This window comes from Opisthocomus hoazin, chromosome 27 (genome assembly GCF_030867145.1).
Source record: "Opisthocomus hoazin isolate bOpiHoa1 chromosome 27, bOpiHoa1.hap1, whole genome shotgun sequence".
Classification (NCBI taxonomy): Eukaryota; Metazoa; Chordata; class Aves; order Opisthocomiformes; family Opisthocomidae; genus Opisthocomus; species Opisthocomus hoazin.
This window is the reverse complement of record NC_134440.1, coordinates 158,653-178,643: the sequence shown is the minus strand read 5'-3', so window position 1 is coordinate 178,643 and position 19,991 is coordinate 158,653. Positions and strand designations below refer to the sequence as shown.

General features: G+C 66.9%; 2 protein-coding genes across 2 annotated transcripts in view; both read left to right on the top strand.

Annotated features, from left to right (window-relative positions):
- The first annotated feature begins 964 nt into the window (after window positions 1–964).
- On the top strand, window positions 965–12,756 carry MEF2B (myocyte enhancer factor 2B). The gene is made up of 9 exons (XM_075444260.1): window positions 965–1,116; window positions 8,922–9,001; window positions 9,187–9,390; window positions 9,466–9,594; window positions 9,689–9,851; window positions 10,741–10,886; window positions 11,454–11,565; window positions 11,662–11,752; window positions 12,218–12,756. The coding sequence occupies exons 2-9, from the start codon at window positions 8,948–8,950 to the stop codon at window positions 12,528–12,530; spliced, it is 1,212 nt and encodes a 403-aa protein (XP_075300375.1). The 5' UTR covers window positions 965–1,116; window positions 8,922–8,947; the 3' UTR covers window positions 12,531–12,756.
- Window positions 12,757–16,924: 4,168 nt separating this feature from the next.
- The window catches only part of LOC142364442 (uncharacterized), a 33,591-nt gene continuing 30,524 nt past the window's right edge, over window positions 16,925–19,991 (top strand). Inside the window, exons 1-4 of the mRNA XM_075443926.1 lie at window positions 16,925–16,936; window positions 17,029–17,112; window positions 18,061–18,210; window positions 18,650–18,770. Coding sequence (XP_075300041.1) covers window positions 16,925–16,936; window positions 17,029–17,112; window positions 18,061–18,210; window positions 18,650–18,770 — 367 coding nt within the window. The remainder of the gene's footprint in view (window positions 16,937–17,028; window positions 17,113–18,060; window positions 18,211–18,649; window positions 18,771–19,991) is intronic.

Below are 19,991 nucleotides of genomic sequence, written 5' to 3'. Positions count from 1 at the left end.
GATCGCAGAGAGTGGGCGTTGGGTTGCATTTTGTTGGAGTGGGTTGCCGGCAGCGTGCGAGCCGCCTGCGGAGGTTTCGCTCGGCGTCCCCAGTGCTTCCTCGCAGCCTCCCTCGGGTTATGTCACCGTGGTTTGGTGGCCCCCCGCGCAGGCTTCCAGGGCCGCTCGCTGCAGGGTGGCCTCGCTCGCAACACGGGGACACCAAAGGCAGAAGCATCCACGGCCATCCCGGCTGGTGTCCGTCCTTTCCCCAGGGCTGAGGCTCCTTCCTCGGGGTCGGGTGGGGGGCAGGAGCACGGGGCAGCCCCCCCCAAGCAGGTCACCTCATTTATAAAGGATAAAAATGGGAGGGAGCGCGTTGGATGTTTCCTTTCGGAGCTGCAAATCCGTGGCAGGGTTTCAAGCTCATGAGGGGTTTTTTCACTGTGGGTTCGCCCTCGGTGACCCTGGGGACGCGGGGACTGGCACCCCCCAACCCTGTGGCTGAGGGGGCCAGCGGTGCTGGGTGGGGGTCCCTGAAATCAAAGCGGGGGTCCCAGGGGTCCGGCATGGGCCGAACCCGGAGCCTGGCCCTAAACCTGCGCTCAGGACTCCTCCGCTCAGCCCCAGCCTGAGCCCCCCGGAGCAGGCACAGCATCCCCCGGGACCCCCCAAACTGCAGCCCTATCCTAGCCCCCAAATTCCCACACACCCGCGTCCTCCCGGGCCAAATCGCCCATCCCAGGCCCCCGGGTCCCCCCAGCCCCCCCCCCACGTCCCTCCCAGGCCCCCCCGGTCCCTCCAGCCCCCTCCTGGTCCCCCCAGCTCCCCCCGCCCCGCCCCTCTTCCCGGCAGAGGTGGGGCTATGCAAACCAGCCCTGCGGCGACTGCCAATAGCGAGCGAGTCCGGCCAGCCCTATGCAAATCTCACGGCGGGGAGGGCGGGGCTATGCAAATGTGGCCGGCGCGGCTCGGGCAGGCGGCGGGCAGGGCGCTGCGCCGGGGACAGGAACCGGGACCGGGACCGGGACCCGACGGCGGCGGGGCCGCACCGGGACCGGGCCTGCTCCGCTGCACCGCCGGGCACCGCGGGCCGAGCCGGTGGGGAGTTGCCGAGAAGGAAGAGCCGGCGACCAGGTGCGAGTCCCGGGGCGGGGAGAGAGGGGAGGGGGGTCCCGGGCGCACCGGGACGCGGCCCCGCTCCGGTGTCGCCGCTACGGGGTAACGGGGACAGCGGCGGCCGCGCACCCCCCCAGACCCGCCCGTCACTCCCGACGGGGCTCCTCTCGGCGGCGGGCGGCCGCACGCGTCCAACCGGCCGCCCCGTCGGGGCTCAGGGGCTGCGGGAGCGGGGCCGGTCCCGGGGAGGTGCCGGTGCGGCGGGGCCGGCGCCCCGCGGGCTGCCCTGGGCACGGCGGAGCCCCGTCCCCCGCCCCACCGTCTAGGGATGGCGGGCTATAAAAAGCCTGCGGTTTGCGCCGTGCTCGGGGCGGTTATTTTTACTCATGTCTGCGCCGGGAGGAACGCCCGGGTTTAACCCAAAAGCGCAGCCTGGACGGCAGCCGCCCTGCCCCGGGCCCCCCCCCCGACCCCCCCGGGCCCGCCGAGCCCTCTGGGCGCTGGGGCTGAGCCCGTTGAGCGGAGGGGAAACTGAGGCACCGCACTGCCGGCTCGACGTGAATCGTGACGCCGCCAGTGATGCAGCACCGGGACGCCCCGATACCGCGCCAGGGCCCGGTGTCACCGTGGCTTCACTTGGACATTCGTAGCACGCGTTCCTTACCGTGCCCCTGGTGGGGATGTGACCCGTCCACAGCTCTCGCCAGTGTGTGGCATCTCCAGTGCGTCCCAGCGCACGTGGTTCTCCCTCTGTCGCCCATCCCCACGCGGAGAGCGAGGTGGATCCTGTGCCGGCTCCTCCTGCCCGCTGCAGCCGATTGCCAGCGAGTCCTCGTCCCCGGGGCTTCACTCTTTTAATGAGAGAAAGTTTCCCAGAGCTGCGGGCTCTGGAGACGGGGTTGCGCAGGTAATGGATTAACGCAGCAGCTGGCAGGTGAGCCGAAAGGCCGGGACCTGCGGCAGGGAGGCGAGGGGCTGTGCCCCCTCGATCCGCGCGCATCCCTTGGGGCGTCGGGTACCTGTTGGGAAGGGAGCGTGGGCGACTTGGCTGCAGAGCCGGATCCTGGCCCTTTTCCATCTCGCTGGCTGCCAGCTGGACACGTCACATGTGGGGAGACCTGCGTAGCTCGGCGGAGGGGGATTTGGGATGTAGGCGCAGGCCCCAGGTTTGGGTTAGGGTGTCAAACGTTCCTGCTCGCCCCCGAGCCCGGGGCACTGATGACACCCGGTGCCGCGAGCCGGCTGGCGCAGCAGCGGGGAAGGAAAGCGGGCGTGGGAGACTGCGCCCGTGCAAGGGAACGGGGGTCCCTGCTGAGCCCCGGGAGAAGCACCCCGGCAGCGAGGGGGCTGGAGGGCCTGGCGTGCCGCGCTGCCCTGGGGTGCCCAGAAAGAGCAGAGGGGAATTAGTGTATTTAAGACCCTTGGATTTCCATCCTCTCACAGCAGAACTGTCAGGAGCAGAGCAGGTCTGTTAGCCACGCAGCCCCAGCGCCGCGGCGATGGGCTCAGGCCAGCCCTCAGCACCTTCTGGCCGCCTCTGGCGAACCCTCGAGCAGCAACGAGCATCATTTCCCGTACCGATGCCCAGCTGCAGCATGGGGCGGCCCGGTCCCGCGGGAACAGCATGTTTGTCCCCTCGGATGCTGCCAGCGGTGTTGCCAACGCCGAGCAGAAAAGGTGGGCTGGGCCCCGGCGGGGGTCCGTGCGTCTGTCTGCCTTCCCAAGGCCAGGATCTGCCTCGTTTTTCAGGGACGTTTCAATCCTCCCTCCTTCCACCCAGTCATTTGGGAACCGAAAAGCCTCCACCCATCGCCCCTCGGCAGTGCTGGGCACTGGGGAGACTTTCGGTCTGCGTCACCCTGAGTGGGACGGAGCCGGGTCCGGACGGCGGCCGGGTCCCCCCCAAACCCATCCACAGCCTGGATTTGGCTCTGGAGGGACGCAGGGCAATGCCATGGCCGCGCCCCGTGCTGCGATGGGGGCAGATAGATGAATTATAATTGCCCCCAGGGACTTTGCTGGGTGCTGGGGTGATGCTCATCAGACGGGGGGAGGCGGTTAGGCAAACCCCTCGTCTTCAGCACCCTGATATGCTCTCAGTGCCCCGGCGGTCCCCAAGACCCCCTGTCCCCTCCGGGCTCTCCTTTACCCTGCTTCCCAGCAGGCTCCTCCTGCCTTCCCCGCTCTGGTTTATACTGGTTAGTTGTTTAAACAACCTATAAAAAGCCGAAGGGCCTGTCAACCCCCGGCAGAAACCCTGGTAAACTTTGACTTTTCCCTGCGCTGGGCTCGGGATGCTGCTCACACCGTGAGGCCCTAGCGCTGCCGTTCCCCGGGGACCGGTGAGAGCCGGGGCCATGTCCTCAGCTGGGAGCAGAGCAGCACCAGCCAGGGATGGATGCGGCCCACGGTGGTCCCGTATCCGTGGTGGGTGGTCCTTCAAGCTCTGTTTCAAGCCCGTTGTCCTCCTGGACCCAGCGATGCAGCATCTGGCCTGGGCTCGCCCCCCGCCACCCCACCCCGGGGATTTCTCCACTCCTGGCTTGGATTTTCCTCCTCCCCGCCAAGCTCGCTGCCTCTTCCTTTAAAAGACGGGATGGAAACTCTTTCTCCCACTTTAATCAATATTTTTCTCCAACAAAACGCTTTTTGGAAGGCGGCGAATGCCAACAGCGGGTGCTTGCTGGCCTTGCTCTTCCCCCCCACCTCCCATTTCTACCCAGCCACCCCCAGCTTTCAGATTTGCAGCAAGATCGCCAGAAATTGGGAAAATTATCTTTTTTCCCTGAGTTTCTACATTGCTGCTGCTTTGTCCCATGGGGATGGGAGAGGTGGGGGGGGTAAAACACTGGGGAGCTCAGAGTCCCTGACCTTGGGTTATTAGGGGAGCGCTAGGACCCCGGAGCGGCTTTCGCCTTTTCGCTCCCCTAATAACCCCCATGCTTTGACTTTGGGATAAATTTAGTGGATTTAACATTTCGGGGATCGTTCGGGGATGGAGAAGGATGTAAAGGTGTCAAAGGCAGCGCCGGGACCCCCCCCCGGCTGCGGCACACGGCAAAACATGTCGCTCTCCAGGGGTTCGCTTCATCTCAGCGTGCTAATTAGGAGCCGGGATAGGAAGTTTACACGCTCTGGCGTGATGCCAATGACCCCTAAAGATGTGATGCTGTGGGGGTCCTAGAGGGTAAAGGCACCCATGGGGTGATGCTGTGGGGGTCCCGGGGGGTACCAGCACCCACCAGGTGATGCTGTGGGGGTCCTGGAGGGTAAAGGCACCCATGGGGTGATGCTGTGGGGGTCCCGGGGGGTACCAGCACCCACCAGGTGATGCTGTGGGGGTCCTGGAGGGTAAAGGCACCCATGGGGTGATGCTGTGGGGGTCCCGGGGGGTGCCAGCACCCACCAGGTGATGCTGTGGGGTTCCCAGGGGGTACCAGCACCCACAAGGTGATGCTGTGGGGGTCCTGGAGGGTAAAAGCACCCATGGGGTGATGCTGTGGGGTTCCCAGGGGTTACTAGCACCCACAAGGTGATGCTGTGGGGGTCCTGGAGGGTAAAAGCACCTTTGGGGTGATGCTGTGGGGGTCCCGGGGGGTAAAAGCACCCATGGGGTGATGCTGTGGGGGTCCCAGGGGGTACCAGCACTGACAAGGTGATGCTGTGGGGATCCTGGAGGGTAAAAGCACCCATGGGGTGATGCTGTGGGGTTCCCAGGGGGTACCAGCACCCACAAGGTGATGCTGTGGGGGTCCTGGAGGGTACCAGCACCCATAGGGTGATGCTGTGGGGGTCCGGGGAGTTAATTATAAAGCTCGTTGCAGCCCGGGGGGTCGGGTTGAGACCGCGCTGGCGAAGGGACGGTGGGGACGAGGGGCTGTGCCTGGGCGTGGAGGCGAGCCCAGTGCGTGCGAGCGAGCAGAGAGCCAGGGCTAAAGATAAGCGCATGTGGGAGGGAGCGGAGGCCGGCGCGATGCCAGGCAGCGCAAGGGCCTCTGCCCAGCGCAGGGAGGGGAAAGCATCTCCTCGCTGAAAGCTTTGGAGGGCTGCAAAGCTTGGTTGGCGCCGGGTTTTGGTGGCCTCGTTGGTAATAACGATGCTGGAGGATGCTGCAGCCGGACCATGTCGCGGGTCCCCGTCGCAGCCATGCTAACGAGGGGTTTGCGCGAGGTGGGACCCGGTGGAGATTAACGCAATTAGAGGTTGTGGGGCACCCCAACCCCGGCTCACTACTGCTCGGGGGTCCCCAGCCCTCGCCCTCTCCCTACAGGAGCCAGGCTGCTCGCTCGATGCTGTCCCCGAGGCTGGAGGATGCGGGATGGAGGTGCCGAGCCGCCCCGTTGTGCCCGTCACCATCGGCTGCGATAATCGCCTTGCAGCCGTAATGCTGCTTATCGCCTTATCGCCCGGCACTGCAATTAAAATCTGCAGTGAAAGTCCCCCCCCTCCCCTCCCAGCCCTTAATGCCTGCCCGGGGGGGACCGAGCGCCCGTCCCCTGCCGCACTGCGGTGGCCGAGGCACGGGGACCCGTGGAGGCAGCAAGCCAAAACGCCGTGTACCCCGCTCCTGGAGAGCATCGCTCCCCTGCCCCGCGGCCAGACCCAACCCTGCACCCGTCCGGCGAGACCCCGGCACGTGGCACGGTGCTGGTGGCAGCGGTGGCCCGGCCGGGGCTGTGCGTGTCCCCACGGGTCCCACATGGCCGCGGTGGCCGAGCGGCCGAGGCGATGTCCCAGGAGGAGCGGAGCCGTAATGAGCTGCGTGGGGAGGCGGCTGATGAAACCGCCCCGCGTGTTGCACGAGGCCTCAGACGGTTTCTCCGGCGCGGGGACGAGCCACTCCGTGCCCAGCCCACGGCGAGTGAGCCGTGAGCCCGGCCATGGCGGGTCCCCAGCTCCCCTGGCCCGACGGTGCTGCAGCTGCTGCTTCCTCTTGCCTCCCACCGCGCCTGCTATTCTGGGCTGGGGCCCCTGCAGCATCACCCCAGGGGTACTGGTACCCCCTGGGACCCCCACAGCATCACCTCATGAGTGTCGGTACCCACGAAGACCCCCACAGCATCACCCCATGGGTGCCAGTACCCCCCAGGACATCCGTATTATCACCACATGGGTGCCGGTACCCCCCGGGACCCCTACAGCGTCACCTCATGGGTGTCAGTACCCACCAAGACTCCCGCAGCATCACCCCATGGGAGCCTTTGCCCTCCAGGACCCCCACAGCATCACCTTGTGGGTGCTGGTACCCCCTGGGACCTCCACAGCGTCATCTCATGGGTGCCAGTAACCCCCAGGACCCCCACAGCATCACCTCATGGGTGCCAGTACACCCCAGGACCCCCGCAGCATCACCTCGTGGGTGTCAGTACCCACGAAGACCCCCACATTATCACCACATGGGTGCCGGTACCCCCCAGGACCCCTACAGCATCACCTCATGGGTGCCGGTACCCACCAAGACCCCCACAGCATCACCCCAGGGGTGCCGGTACACCCCAGGACCCCGCAGCATCACTGCATGGGTGCTGGTACCCCCCGGGACACCTACAGCATCACCTCATGGGTGTCAGTACCCACCAAGACCCCTGCAGCATCACCCCATGGGTGCCTTTGCCCTCCAGGACCCCCACAGCATCACCTTGTGGGTGTTGGTATCCCCCAGGACCCCCACAGCATCACCTCATGGGTGCCAGTAACCCCCTGGGAACCCCGCAGCATCACCCCATAGGTGCCTTTACCCTCCAGGACCCCCACAGCATCACCTGGTGGGTGCTGGTACCCCCTGGGACCCCCACAGCATTACCCCATGGGTGCCTTTACCCTCCAGGATCCCCACAGCATCACCCCGTGGCTGCTGGCACCCCTGGGCCCCGCTCCTGGAGCACCCTGCCTGGACAGCCAGGCAGATGTGGCTGCCTTGGGGGCTCAGAGCTGTGCTGGTACCGGGGGTGGCTGCTGTCCCCTGTCCCCTGTCCCCTGCCCTGGCGTGGCACAGAGCGGGGGACACAGCCAGGCACCGGGGCAGGCTCTAGTCCCCATGTAAGGTCCATCTGCCCCTGGGCTTTCCAGGCAGCTACAAACCAGGGTGCTGGAGCAGGGCATCGGGGGGCCCTTGGCAGCATTTCATGTCCTTGCTGCAGACAAGGGGACACGTCCTTCTGTCCCCAGCACCCTGCAGCCTCTACAAACCCGCCCGAGATGAGGCTGTGCCGGGACGCGGGGACTGGCAGCCGGGCAAGCATCCCCTGACCCAAACCCAGCCGCGTGCCGGAGCCCCCGGGGAGCAGCTCCTGTTTCTGCACCCCAATTAAAGACCATGGGATGGGGGGGGCAGACGAGACCTGACCCCTCCAGACCATAAACCTGGGAGCGCCCTGGGCCGATGCAGGTGTCAGCGCCGGGAGGGCAGGAGCAGCCCTTGCCCTGCGCAGGCGGCAGAAATCGTTGGGAAAAAGTCTTTTTCACCAGGGAATCGCTGGGTTTTGCCGAGGGGGGCCGGGGTGGTCGCGACACCCCCCCGCACCTTGGGGTCGTGCGTGGGCCCCGGGACACAGGGTGGCAGCGGGGCCGTGGGAACGGCAGTGCGATTTCCTTCCATAAATTAAAATTAGTTTTGATCAGCTAAATATAGCAGCTGAGCAAGATGGTAAATGGCAACGTGCTTGAGAGGGGGAAGCGGGACAAACTGGGGCATCGGGGGACCAAAGGGCTGGCAGGTCCCAAGCCTGCACCCCCGGGGTGCCCCCCTGCGATGGGGGGGCTGCTGCTGGGCTCGGGGGGCTCCCAGGGTGCCTGCCGTCCCCGGGGAGCCGCGGCGTTGGGCTCCCAGCCCCGCCGGCTTCCCAGCTCGGCTCTTGCCCCGTGGCCGTGGCCTGGGGACGGTGGGGACCGAGATAGGCCAAGTCTGCACCCAAATTAGGGCAGAGAGGCTGGGTGCGAGGGTCCCATTGGGAGCATCTTGATGCCACCCATGGCTCTGCACAGGGCTGCGGTGGCACCGGGGCATCCCAGAGGGGTTTTGGGGTGAGCGGTGATGGGGGGTAACAAGAGGAGCCAGAACTGGGTCCCTGCAGTGGCAGGGGGATGTCACGGGGGTTGTCACAGCCCCGTGCCGGGCTGCGATGGGCGCTGCCACCCTGCAACAAGCGTGGGACGTGGGGTCCCTCGACCCCTCGCCCTTCCCACCGCCAGCTCACGTGGCCCGAAGAGGTGGGTGGTTTCGCTTTGCTGTCTCCTCGTGCAGCCACTTCCTGACCTGCGAATGGCGGAGGTCAAATTTAGTCTGTTCGCGTTAGAAAAAAAAAAAACACAAAAAAAACCAAAAAAAAAAAACCTTGAACCTAAAAACAGCCCTTTTGTTGTTTTACGGACCCTCCCCGCAGCCCGCCCGGCCTCCCTTATAACCGCCCTCCCCGCCAGACCGAACAGCATCAGTGCGCGGGGCAGGGTCGCAGCGGCACCTGCGGCTCCGGGCGGGCGCTCGGGGGTGCGGAGGCTGACCCCGCGCTCCCGGCGAGGGACCCGCAGGTGCTCGCATCCCCGGGGCCGGTGTGGGCTGGGGGCGATGGAGCCGGCACGGTGGAACTGCCTGGGCAGAGCTAAGGGGATTTTTTCCCCCTCTGCCCCAGCAGAATTTCCCAATTTTTTTTTCATGTTACCACTGGAAAAAAAAAAATGCTGAAACTTCCTCCAAAAACTTTTTTTTCAGCCAAACTTATTTTTGGCGGCCGGAGGGGCGAGGAGGCGTGTGCGGTGCCGGGCCGGATGCTTGCTCCTGCCGGCCCCAGGCTGTGGGCGCTCAGGGACTTCTCGCTCTCTTCCAGCCCCCCCTCAAGTGTAGGAGGCAAAAATGGGCCGGAAAAAAATACAGATCAGCCGAATACTGGATCAACGGAACCGGCAGGTAGGAGCCGCGCGGGGACGAGGGGGACAGGGAGCCACAAGGCCGAGAAGGGAGGCAAAGCTGCTCCGCTCCCACCTACCCCACGGGTGTCGGATCCGGAGGGGAGCTGGGGGACCCAGGAGGAGGTTTGGGGCTGTATCCAGGGGTCCTGGGTGCAGCATCCCGTCCCCTTCCCCGCTCCGCAGGTGACCTTCACCAAGCGGAAATTCGGGCTGATGAAGAAGGCGTACGAGCTGAGCGTCCTGTGCGACTGCGAGATCGCCCTCATCATCTTCAACAGCACCAACCGCCTCTTCCAGTACGCCAGCACCGACATGGACAGGGTGCTGCTCAAGTACACGGAGTACAGCGAGCCCCATGAGAGCCGCACCAACTCCGACATCCTCGAGGTAGCGGCGGGGGGTGGCCGGGGGGGACCTCGGGGGGACACACGGGACCCCGCTCACCCGCCCTGCTCCCCGCAGACGCTGAAGCGCAAGGGGCTGGGGCTGGAGAGCCACGAGCTGGAGCTGGACGAGGGGCCAGATCCTGGGGAGAAGGCACGAAGGCTGAGCGAGGGGATGGACCTCTCGGTGGCACGGCCCAGGTTTTACGTGAGTCGCTGCCGTCCCGTGGCACGGGGGGCGAAGGAAGGTCCCCGAGGGTCCCTGTCCCCTCCCCATCCCTCACCTCCGCTTGGCCCCGCAGAGCTCGGCGCCGCTGCCCGACGCAGCCTATGGCAGCTCCCCGCCAGCCACCGACGCGTCCCTGGGCAGCACCAGCGGCTCGCCTCAGGGCCACGGCCGCTCGCCCACCTTCAAGCCGGCAGCGCCGAAGCCACCGGGACGCTCGCCGGGACTGCTGCCCCCAGGTAGGCTCGGACCCGTCGCCCAGGGGGCTGCGGGGAGCCGGCTGCGGGGTCCCTGCGATGGGCACTGCGTCCTCGCTGGCCCTGCAGGGATTTCCCCGACCGCATGCAAAGCTCCTCTCGCTGCGTGTCCCGGGGGCTCGCCGGGAGCAGGGCCGGGGTGAGTGCGTGGGCAGGTAGCACCTCTGCAGCTGTGGAAAAACCGTCCCCTGCCTCCCTCCAGCTGCATCCTGCGCCTTCCCGGCACCCGGCACCCGGCTGGCCGCGGCACCTCAGGCACCCCGCGCCCACGGCTCGCTCCTCGGCGGCACAGCTCGGAGCTGGTGCGAGGGGCTCGTCCTGCACCGGCCTGGGGTGGTGGTGGGAACATGGGTGCCTCCGGGACCACGCAGTGGAAAAGCGGCTGCAAAAAATGATGCTGGGGCTTGATCAGCGGAAACCCCCCCCGGGTGGGTGGGTGGTGGCAGAGGGGCAGCTGGGTGAGATTCCTGGTGCAGGCTGCGGGCGTGCGGCATCCCCATCTCCCGGGATGGGGATGGCGTGGTGGCCCCAGGCACACTGGACGTCCCGGACGCTCTGTGGGGAGCCGGGCTGAGGGTGCTCCCCGCAGCGGGGGTCCGGCCGGGGAGGTCTGCTGCCTGCTGGCCCCCCGGGCCGGATCCAGCCACCGCCTTCGCACACCATGGCCGTGGCCCAGGTGTGCCGACGTCCTCGCGCAGGAAGTGGGTTTGCCGGAGCACGGCACCGCGCACGCACATGCGGCCGCCCGCGGCGACGAGGGCACCGGGACCAGCGGCCGCAGCCACGCGGATCCCCCCGAGGATCGGAGCCCCCGGCACCCCGCATCCCTCAGGGTCACTCCATGCATCCCCCCGTCCCTCTGTCCGTCCAGGTATCGGCTACCCCCTCTTCCCCGCCGGCAGCCTGAACCGAGCCCTGGCCACCAAGACCCCCCCGCCGCTGTACCTGGGGGCCGAGGGCCGGCGTGGCGAAGCCCACGGCAGCGTGGCGAGCAGCCGGAGCGGTGGCAGCGCGGCGGTGAGTGACACCAGCTCAGCAGCGTCTGGGCTGGGACGTGGGGACAGTGCTACTGTGGGGGGACCAGCCCAAATATGGCCCCATCGCTGGGATGTGTCCCCTGTGTGCCAGACAAAGACCCCCAAATCTGTAACCCCCTCAGGGTGGGCTGGCTCTGCGTGTCCCTGGTGCCCAGGGAGGGCATTGGGCCCCCCCAGCTGTGGGGTTCTGCTGTGGGTCAGTGCCAGCAGGATGCTCGGTGGCCTTGGACACCCCGTCCCCAGCAGTGACACCACGGAGGGGGGCAGCAGGGCAGGCGGTGAGGGGGGTGTCATCCCCCCCAGCTCGATGCAGCCAGGCATTTCCCAGCAAGTCACCATGCCCGGGGTCCCCGGGGCCACGCAGACGTCCCTTCCCTAAATTCGGCGAGAAGCTGCTCCGATCCGCTCCCACCTCCTCTTCCTCAGCCCCACAGCAGGGCTTTGCTGGGGGGCACAGGAAGGGGCAGGGGGAGATGCTGCATCATGGGTCCCCAAGGGGGGAGTCAGCAGTTGAAGCCTGACCGGGGGGCACCCTGATTTCCCGCAGCGGCCGCTGTACCCCGCTCTGCAGACCCTGAGCCCAGTGCTCGCCCCGGGCAGCTCCGGCGTCCCGAGCCACGGCCTCGCCGGCTTCCCCTTCCTCGCCCCGGCCCAAGCGGGTAAGTCCTGGCCCCTCGGCCCCGGGACAGCACGGACCCCCCCCAGCTGCAGCCCCCCCCCCGGCTCCTGCTCACTCTCGGCCTCCTGCTCGGCAGAGTTCGGGGCTGGCGAGACCCCGCAGCCCCCCGGCTTCCTGCAGCCCGGCCCCCCGGCGTGGCAGCACCCCCGGGACATGGCAGCACTGGGGTGAGGATGGGGATGGTCAGAGGGTGGGGGACGGGGTGGTGGGCATGGATTGGGGTTCGTGGGGAGCTGCTGCACCCATGGGTGCCACCTCCCAGCCATGGGTGCTGCCGGCACCCGAGGCGCAGCCCCCCCACCTGCTGTGCTGGGGTCTGTCCGACTTCACCCCAAAACCGAAGCACACGGGGTCACCCCAGGACACCCCCCCCCCCCCCCTATTTCCAACCAGATTTCCCCAGGCGGCCTGGTCCCCGTGTCCCCCCCAGTCACACACCAGGCTCCCAGCAGCTGGGTGGGTAGCTGCCCTGTGCCTGGCTGGGTCTGAGCTGATATGTGAGATGAGTTTGGGGGGTCTCAGCCCCTCTAGAGAGCAGAGGCGGGGTGAGCTTGGTCTCTCCTCACCCTGTGCACCTCGGAGGGGATGCAGGGAGACCTGGCCTCACTCCTCCTCCTCCTCTCTCACCCCAGGGTCAGCAGCCGGATCGTCCCCACCGAAGAGCCAGCCCCGGCTCCCGGCACCTCCCCGCAGCACCAAGCCATCAGCATCAAGTCGGAACGGGTCTCCCCAGGGCTGGGCTGCCCCTCGGGCACCCCCCAGCCCCCCTTGGCCAGCCTGGGCTCCCTGAGCGAAGCCTCCCGAGGCCCGGGAGACCTCCAACCACGGGACGACTACGCCAAGGGGTACCCCTACCCCCTGGGACCCCCCCGGCCGCTGGCAGAGGAGCAGCGGGGTCCCATCCCCGCACAGCGAGCGCAGGCCATGGACGCTTGGCAGAGATAGCGAGCCTGACGGGGTGCAGGGGTGGGTGGGTGGGGTGCTGAGCTTGGGGGAGCAGCCCCCTCCCATCTTCGCCTCCATCCTTGGACCCCAGGCAAGCCCCCCCCCGTGCCCTTTGCAATGCTTCCAGGGGGGGTCGGTGGTGCCGCAGGGCTTCCCACAGGGTCCCAATTCCCCACCTTGGGGCTGCAGCTCTTCGCAAACCCCCTCCCCACCCCGGTGCCCCCCACATGCCGCCGGTCCCCCCTCCACGTAGCTCTGCCCCCCAGCCCCCTGCGACAGTCGCAGGGGGCTGGGGGGCAGAGCTACGTGGAGGGGGGGACTATGGGGGCCAGGACCCCATGGACGAGGAGCACTGCCTCGGCCCACTGTCCGGTGCCGGACACTGTACATGTCCATCCGTCTGTCCTTCCGCCAGCGTGTCCCCAACGGAGTGGGAATGCCGGAGAAGTGCCACGGGGTGGCAGCAGGACTGAGAGCACCAGCAGCGAGTCCAACCCTGCACACCCCTTGGTCCAATCCTGCACCCAAAGTGGGGCGCGTGGGCTGCCTGGGGAGGGGGTCCCGCAGCGAGAGGGAGGCAGCCGGGGGGCAGTGGGTGCTGCTCCCCCGGCCCTGGGGGTCCTTTTCTATTTATTATCTTCGCAAAAATAAAGAACTGGGGGTGTCGGGGTGTGTGGCGTGAGCTTCTTGGGGTCGGGTAGCGTGAGTCGGGGTGGCTAACGAGGTGGCAGGTCATTAATGTCCCCAAGGGGAGAAGCAGACCATGCCCTGACCCCCTTCTATCCCCCTCATCCCCCAAGCTCAGAGCCACCTCTCTGGGGTCACCGACCTGGCGATGCAGGTGACAGCCAGGTCACCCCCAGCTCCCTGGGACCCAGCCGGGCTGCTGCCACCCCCTCGGCTCCCTGCAAGACCCCAAAAAGCCGCTCACAAGGTCTCAGCGCCGCAGCCTGGCACTGGGAGAGGGCAGGAGGAGGAAAAGAAAACCCTTCTGCGCCCTTAAGATCGGCATCGGTGGGGGCAAGTGGGGGGTTAAGTGGGGGGTTAAGTGGGGGGGTGGGACCGGCCCAGCTGAGCTGCATCTCTTAAAGCTCAGAGCTGGGAGGGGGCTGGGGGTTCTGCTGCTCCTTGGGGTGGGGGAGCATCCCCTGGGGCCTGCAGTGTGCTGGGTACGGCCATGGTCACGGCCATTGCCATCGTCATGCTGCTGCAAGGTGAGCAAGGAGGGGGGGGGACCAGGGTTTGGCAGTGTCCATTGTCCTCTGGTTTGGGGGGAGATCCCCCCAGCACCCACAGGTGGGGATCAGGCAGGGGTGGGGGCCCCTCTGCACCAGCCGCTCACCAGCGCTGAGCCAGACCCCTTCCCACGGTGGGGGGATTACGGGTGGCCGAGCCCTGAGATTAGAACATGGGCGGGAGATTAATCCTGGGAAGAGTTTGTCCCGTTTAATGGAGCCCAGCGAGTGACACAAATACCAGCCGGGATGAGGGGCTGGGGGAGCCCTGGCAGCCCCCAGGCTGGCTCCGGCCTCGGCCCAGGTCCCCCCCCTGGCTGGCGGGTCCCCTCCTGGGCCACCCTTGGGGCTGGGAGGGGGCTTCTGCATGGAGAGAGGAGGCGAGACACCCCGGGGAAAGTGTGGGGGCTGGGGTGAGAGACACTGATTGAATAGCAACGGCTGCATGATTTATGGTTTGCATTATTGCATGGCTCATTTGAATATATGCTAATAAGGCTTTTCTCCTCGTTTTGTTTGTAAGATTTAGATTTGCTATAGCAACCCGCTGGCATGGAAGGAGCTCAAGGATATGTCAGGGCGAGGTGAGCCCCGGGGAGGGGCCGGGGCTGCGGGGGACGGTCCCCAAATCCCACCGCGGGGACACGGGAGCGACCGGCGGGACCCCAGGGCAGCGGCGGGAGACCCGGGAGCCCACCGGAGCTGCGCATCCCCCCTGGCTGCCTGCAGGTCCAGTAACGCTCCATCGCGACAGGTCCTAAACCAGGGTGGGGGGTACCCTGGCATACCCCCAGCCCCGCTTTGGTCTTGCAGGGAGGCCCCTCAGGCCCCTGCCTACCTGCCATGCGTCGCCCCAGCATGGCGGAGAAGGTGGGATGCCCCATGGTGCTGGACCCAAAGGTGGAACCCAGAGACCCCCAGCTTTGTTGGGGGGTACGGTGCTCGAGATGATGCTGGGAAGAGACAGAGCACCCACGTTCGCTCTGTGTTCCCCACCCATCTATCCTGCGGGGTCCTGGTCTGTGATGGGGGGCTCTGGGCCATCTCCCCACCTCTGTGGCTCCACATCCCCTTCCCAGCTGGCCAGGGAGCTGCCCCAGTAAAGCCCAGTTACCTGCAGGCCCAGCATGGCGGGGGGCTGCGCTGCTCCGGGAGGGCGCTGGGCTGTGGCGTTGGGGCTGTGGAGCTGGTGGGGCTTTGTCTCCCACCCGATGCCGGTACCTCTGCCGGGGGGGGGGGTGGGGGGTGTACACAGGTGCTGTCGGGGCTCTGCTCCCTGATTTGGGGGGGCTGCAGAGCTTACGGCGCTCCCTTGCCAAGGACAATGTGGACAGGTTGGTTTTGGGGGGACCGTCCACCCCCCCCCCAGAGCTGGGGGGAGCAGCCTCTCGTCGTCGGACCCCAGCCCGGAGGGGTGTGGGCTGGTGGTCCCTATTCCTCGGGGTCGCGGAACCCAGGGGGGTGTCCCGAGTGGGGACGGGGACCCCCAGCTTCCCTCACCCAGGCGGCTCTGGACCCCGCCCGGGACAGCGCCGGGCCCATCCTGGGCTGCGGGGGGCCGGGGGAGGTGCGGCCCCTCGGGACTCCACGGCCACGCGTGACCGGGGAGCAGCCTCGGAAGGGCGGGCAGGGCCGGGGGGGGCGGTCCGGGCTGTCGCGGTGGCCCCGGGGCTGGGCGCTGCGTGTCCCCGACGGGCCGGGCCGCCCGGTCCCCGGCTCCGCGTTACCCGGTGCCGTTTCACGCCTGATAACGGTGCGGGAACGAGCCCCGGGCTGCGGGCGCAGCGAAGCAGCGCCGAGTCGAGCACCGCGGGGGGCTGCAGCCCCCCCTCACCCCCCGCAAACACCCCACTTTGTTGTTTCGTAAAAACCCTGAAATATTCATGCGCTGCGCCGCGCGCCTCGGGATGAATTTTTGATCAAAACCTTCTCAGAGAGCCAAAATACGCCGCCCCCCCACCCCCATCCCAAACTCCCGCCGTCTGGGGGCGTGGGGGAGTACCGGTACCGCGGGACCGGAGGAGCCGGGCCCGGCTCTGAGGGCCCTTTGCCGGGGGAGGCCCCGACGGCGGGGCCGGGCAGCTCGGGGGTCCCACCGGGGGCGGGGATCGCAACCCGCCGCCGCGGAGGGTTATTCCGAGGCCCGTGGTACGTACGATATGGGGGTGCCCGACCCCAAGGCTTGACATCTTGCTGCTCCGGTGCCGGGGGGGCCCGCCGGGCCCCCGGCAAGCCCCGGTTGGACGGGACGGGCAGCGGGCAGGGCACCCCGGAGCCCCCCCAACCCCGCCGGGAGAATATTCGTTGAGGGGAAAATGCATCAGCGGAGCTCAGCAGGGGAGAGAGCGGGGCCGGGGGCTGCCCGTACGGGGGGGGGGCACGGCTGGGGCGGGGCGGGGGGGGCCCCGGGGCTGGACCCTGCCCGGTCCCGGCTCCGCGGTGGGGGGACGCGCACCCCGACCGCTCCGGGGGCTCGGTGTCTGTGGGGGGTTGTGTCCGTCTGTCCGTCCCCCCCATCACCCTCCCGGGGCCGGATTTGGGGCGCAACCCCCCCCCCCCACCGGGCGCTGCGCGGAGCCGCCTTTGCAGCCACCGGGTTTTAACGCGCTCAGAAAATCCCGGTGCGCCGGTGCGGGGGGGGCTCGGTTCCCGTCCCCTTCGGAGCTTGGAGGTGTCAACGGCCGTGTCCAGCGAAGGGAAATTTTGTTTTAGTTAAAAATGGGCCGATTTCTGCTGTATTTTTAAGGAATAACCCTCCACTGGCCGGGGGGTGACCCTGCCCCAGCCGGGGGGGGGAGGGAGGGAGGATCCCCCCCACCTCCCTCTCCGGGTCCAGCCCCGAGCCCCGTCGGGTGCCCCGAGCCCTGAGGGTCCCCCGGTCCCCCCCGGGGTGTTGGGGGGGGGATCCAGCTCCGGCCCTCCCCCTGCTGCCCGTGCGGGCCGCGTCCGCGGGGTCACCGGGATCTTTTTTTTTTTTTTTTAATTTTATTTTTTAAATCATCAAATCCCTGTTATTTTTAGGTTCTGCTGCCAGAGCCGCCCCCATCTGCCCCCCACCCCCCCCCCCCCCCCCCCCCCCCCCCCCCCCCCCCCCCCCCCCCCCCAGCCCGGTGCATTCCCCAGCGCAGGGCTACTCCCGCTCCTGACGTCGAGGACGTCATGCCTTACGTAGTAAAATATGGAGAAAGCAAGGCGGGGGGGGGGTTAAAAAAAAAAAAAAAAAGGCATTTTTCCCTCCTCTCTCCCATCTCCATTTCCAAAAGGGAGAAAATGGATGTTGGGGAAGAATCCGGCCCCCCCCCCCTCCCCGAGGGCCCGGCGGCCTCGGGTCGGGGCTGCCCGGGCCGGTGGGGGGGGTCCCGGCGTTGAAGCCCCGGGCAGACGTTATCTGTTTAACCCACGTAAAAGGCGACGTGATGGCGGCGGGGGGGTGGGGGGCTCCTCTTCCAGCTGCTCCTGCAGCCCCCCCCCCCCCCCGCCACCTCGCCTCGGCTGGATGGCACCGGGCTCCGCGGCCCCCCCGCCCCGGAGGCTGCCGCTGTCCCGGCGGCTCCCGCTGTCGCTAAGTCATTAACGGATGCAGATGTGCGGAGGGAGGTAATTAACAGCCCCCCCCCCCCCAACTCCCCCCCCCTTTTTATTTTTCTTTTTGTCGCTGTTTTTCCCCTCTCCCTGCCCCGCACTGAACTCCCCGGGCCGGGGGAGATGCGGGGAGATGCGAGGAGCTGCCGCCGGAGGGGCCGCGCTGTGCGGGCACTGGCAGCCGCCCCGCTCCCCCCCCCCCCGCTCCTCCCAACTTGGAGGAAGTCTGCGAGGGGGGACCCCACGACTCCCCCACCCGGACCTTTTTTTTTGGGGGGGGGAGGGATGGACGGGGTGGGTTTTTTTTGCCTTTACCTCCCCCCCTCCCCATACCCGGATTAGGGGCTGCGGGTCCGGCCGCCCGGTGTGAGTGTTGGGGTGTGGGGGGGGGTTGGGGGGGGGGGGCCGAGGCGTGGAAAGCTGCCCTCCCTCCGGCTTCCCGCAGCGCCGGGAACAATGGCCACGGCTCCGTGGGGACAATGCCCGGCGGAGGCCGAGCTGCTTGGGTTGCAGGACACGTCCACCACCGCCTCGGCCACCCCCGGGCCCCCCCGCCCCCGCCCCCCCCCCACCCTCCCCCCGGGGCAGGCACCACCCGCTCCCCGGGGCAGGGACCCCCCGTTCCCCCGGGGCTGTGGGAAAACGCTTTGGGGGGGGGGGGGTCTGTGTCACAAAACTTGGGGAAAAGTCAGTGTGTCGTGTGTCCCCCCCAGTGCTTCTACCCCCCCCCCCCCCCGGGGCCGGCTCCGTCCCCTCCCGGCTTTGGGGACCCCCCCGCCCTGCCGAGCCCCCGCCGTTCCCCTCTCGCCCATCCCGACTCCCTCCGCCAACTCCACCGAGTGCTCCCGACCGGGGCTCAACAGGTCGGTATCGGCCAGTCCCCGGGTGCTCGCTCCTCCGCTCCCCCCCCGCCCCGCATCTCCCAACCCTCCATCACTCCCCCCAACCCCCCCCCCAGCCCCCCCCCCTCATTATCCCTGTTATCCCAAGGCAGCCTCCGTGCCCCAAACGCCGGCAAGTGCGAGGCAAACAGAGCGCGATTGTTCCGAGCCTGGGAACGCGCGGAGGGGGGCGCGGGGGCCGCCGCCCCCCCCCCCCTCCCCACACCCGGCCCCCCCCCGCCCGGCCCCCGCTCAGACTCGATTGTGATGGAAATCGGCCTTTTCCCCCCGCATGCTGTTGAACTTGATGTTGACTCCTTTTCTTTGGGGTTTCACATCTCCTCGGCCACTTGTTTTTTTTTTGTGGAAAATTTTCTCTCCCGAGCTCCGCCGTGTGAAATTAATTAATCAAGGCCTCTAGATGGCAATGGGACACAAAAGGGACAGCCCGGGAAAACTCCGCCAAACTCACAAAAGCCACCCCCGGGGTTTAGAGCCCCGGGCCGGTCGGACCGCCCGCCCTGCCCTGCCCGGCGCCCGAGGTAAGGGGCTGCCGGAGCCGAGTTTGGGGTGTGGAGCTATTTGGTGGGGGAGGTTTGGGGGGAAAAAAATAGGGGAATAGGGATGCGGGGATTTGGGGGTTGCTGGGGCTGGGGAGGTGGGTTTTGTGGGCGTCCCCCCCACCGCTCCTTCGCAGCCCCGTGTCGGTGCCGGGCTGTATCCCGGCCGCAAAGAAAAAACACAGCAGGGAAAAAAGAAAAATTCTTCGCCATGCAAAAGGCCGGGGACGAATTCGCCATTTCTGGAGAAATTAAAAAAAAATTATCTTGTTTTATTGTTTTTTCTCCCCCCCTAAAAAAGTAACGGGCGTTGTTTGCCGTGCCGGAGCCAGCGGGCACGGCCGGGATTTCCACACCGTTGTTTCCCGAGCGGGGAAATTTCCTCCGTGCGCGGGGGGGAAACCGTTTGCCCCCCAGTTTTTACCGGGGAGGCGGTGGTTGGATTCCCAGTCCCCCCTCTTCGCCGTTAGTTTCGGCGGGTGCCGCGTGTGTGACCCCCGACGGGCTTAGCAGCGACGGCGGGGAACAAATAGAAACCCAGGTTTTCTTTCGAAGCGCTTCGCAAGGCAGGGGATGGTTGTTTTTTTTAGAGATCAATCTCTGCAAAGATTTCGGGGCTTTGGGGGAAGATTTCTGCACGGGAACGGGCCAAAATACGGGTGTCAAATCCTCTCCCGCTCTTTGTTGCCAGAACACCTTTGGGTGACAGCGGCTGCAGAAAGAAAAATCAGTAAAATCTGTTAATTCTTTCGTTTTCGGCCGCATCGATATTTCCAGCCAGGCAGGAATTCGGGTGGATTTTGCCGGGGGGTTTGGGGACCGCTTTTCCCCGGATCGGTCCCCCCCGCTGGCGGTGCTGCTTGACCCGAGCTGCGAAGCGATGCGCGGGGGAACGAGTCGTTGCGTTTTAAATGCAAAGAATTCCCAGCGACAGCGCTGGGATCAAACTGGGGGGGGGGGGGGGAGGGGGGGGGGAATGGGGCGGGAAAAGAAAAAGGGGGAAAAAAAAAATTCTCGGTGGGAGGGGGAAAAAATAAAGAAACAAAAAATAACACAGCTGAAAAATCGGCTTTCGAGGGGCTCCGGGCCGGGCGGGCGAGAGGCTCCGGTGCCCGGTGCGATGCTCCGGTGCCCGCGGCGCGGGGGAGCTGGGCCGCCCGGTAAAGGCAGACAGACAGACAGAGGGTGTGGGGCTGCCCCTCC

Coding starts and splice junctions, on each gene's coding strand:
- MEF2B (XM_075444260.1), top strand. CDS start 8,948: ATGGGCCGGAAAAAAATACAGATCAGCCGAATACTGGATCAACGGAAC. Junction 9,391..9,465: donor CCAACTCCGACATCCTCGAG/GTAGCGGCGGGG, acceptor TGCTCCCCGCAG/ACGCTGAAGCGCAAGGGGCT. Junction 9,852..10,740: donor GCCGGGACTGCTGCCCCCAG/GTAGGCTCGGAC, acceptor CTGTCCGTCCAG/GTATCGGCTACCCCCTCTTC.